The sequence below is a fragment of the Vigna radiata genome, unplaced genomic scaffold (assembly GCF_000741045.1).
Source record: "Vigna radiata var. radiata cultivar VC1973A unplaced genomic scaffold, Vradiata_ver6 scaffold_799, whole genome shotgun sequence".
NCBI lineage: Eukaryota > Viridiplantae > Streptophyta > Magnoliopsida > Fabales > Fabaceae > Vigna > Vigna radiata.
In genome coordinates this window covers 1-1,148 of record NW_014544013.1, presented here as the reverse complement: position 1 = coordinate 1,148, position 1,148 = coordinate 1, and the positions used below count along the sequence as shown (strand labels likewise).

At 34.6% G+C, this 1,148-nt stretch overlaps 1 protein-coding gene across 1 annotated transcript; it reads right to left on the bottom strand.

The window, feature by feature from the left end:
- Positions 1-7: 7 nt before the first annotated feature.
- On the bottom strand, positions 8-1,053 carry LOC111241235 (probable leucine-rich repeat receptor-like protein kinase At5g63930; the record flags this gene model as incomplete). Its single annotated transcript, XM_022778198.1, has 2 exons — positions 968-1,053; positions 8-833 (listed from the first exon to the last, which is right to left on the bottom strand). Coding segments are annotated over exons 1-2 (910 nt in total), but the record flags the coding sequence as incomplete, so codon positions are not given.
- Between the last annotated feature and the right edge of the window lie 95 nt (positions 1,054-1,148).

Genomic DNA, 1,148 nt, shown 5'->3' with positions numbered 1-1,148 from the left:
ATCTCACCAAAAATAGAATTGTGGGACAATTCAAGATGAGTGAGTTTGGAAAGATTTCCTATTGTAGGAGGTATCTCACCAAAAATAGAATTGTGAGACAATTTAAGATGAGTAAGTTTGGAAAGACTTCCTATCATGGTAGGTATTTTACCTTGAAGAGAATTGTAAGATAAATCAAGATATATGAGTTTGGAAAAATTTCCTATTTTAATAGGGATCTCCCCATGAAAATAATTGTGGGACAAATCAACATAAGTGAGATTGGGAAGATTTTCTACTGTGAAAGGTATTTTGCCTTGAAGAGAATTATTGGACAAATAAAGATGAGTGAGTTTAGAAATATTTTCTATGTGACATATTTCACCCGAAAGAAAATTGAAGGATAAATCAAGATGAGTGAGTTTGAAAAGACTTCTTATCGTGGTAGGTATTTTACCTTGAAGATAATTGTAAGATAAATCAAGATAAGTAAGATTGAAAAGATTTTCTATTGTGAAAGGTATTTTACCTTGAAGAAAATTGTGAGACAAATGAAGACGGCTTAGTTTAGAAATACTGCCAATTTCAGGTGGGATAGTCCCTTCTAGACTAGAGTAACAGACCTCAAGAGTTTCTAAATTCTTGAAAGCGGAAAGGTTTAGAGTTGCTAATTGAATCCGTCGCTTGGTATACAGATATGTGATACGAGTTACACTTCCAGCATCATTGCAACTTATATCATCAATCAATGAACATATATGATTTGAATCTTTATGCGACAGATTCCACCATCCACTATTGATTACAGCGTTTGCTTCCAACTGAAGCTGCGAAGGTGTAGACGCGCATCCCAACTGTAAAACAGAGCCCATAAAAAGCAAAGCATAAATAAAAAGATGGAAATTGGAAACCAAAAGCTGCATGGTTTGGAAATAGAAGGTATATTTATGAGAAACTCAAGTTTCACTAAATTGTGTTCACTCAATACCATGCTAGCTATCTGCTCATTCTTATACTGCGATAAACCGGAATGAGTAGAAGAGCCCAAACGCGTAGAATTCCAGAAGGCCATTAATTGCTTGACTTAGAGACTCTAATCCGAACCATTTCTACATTGCTAAAGTTTATACACTACTGGACCCACAGTCAAATTTTAAGTATTTTCTCTA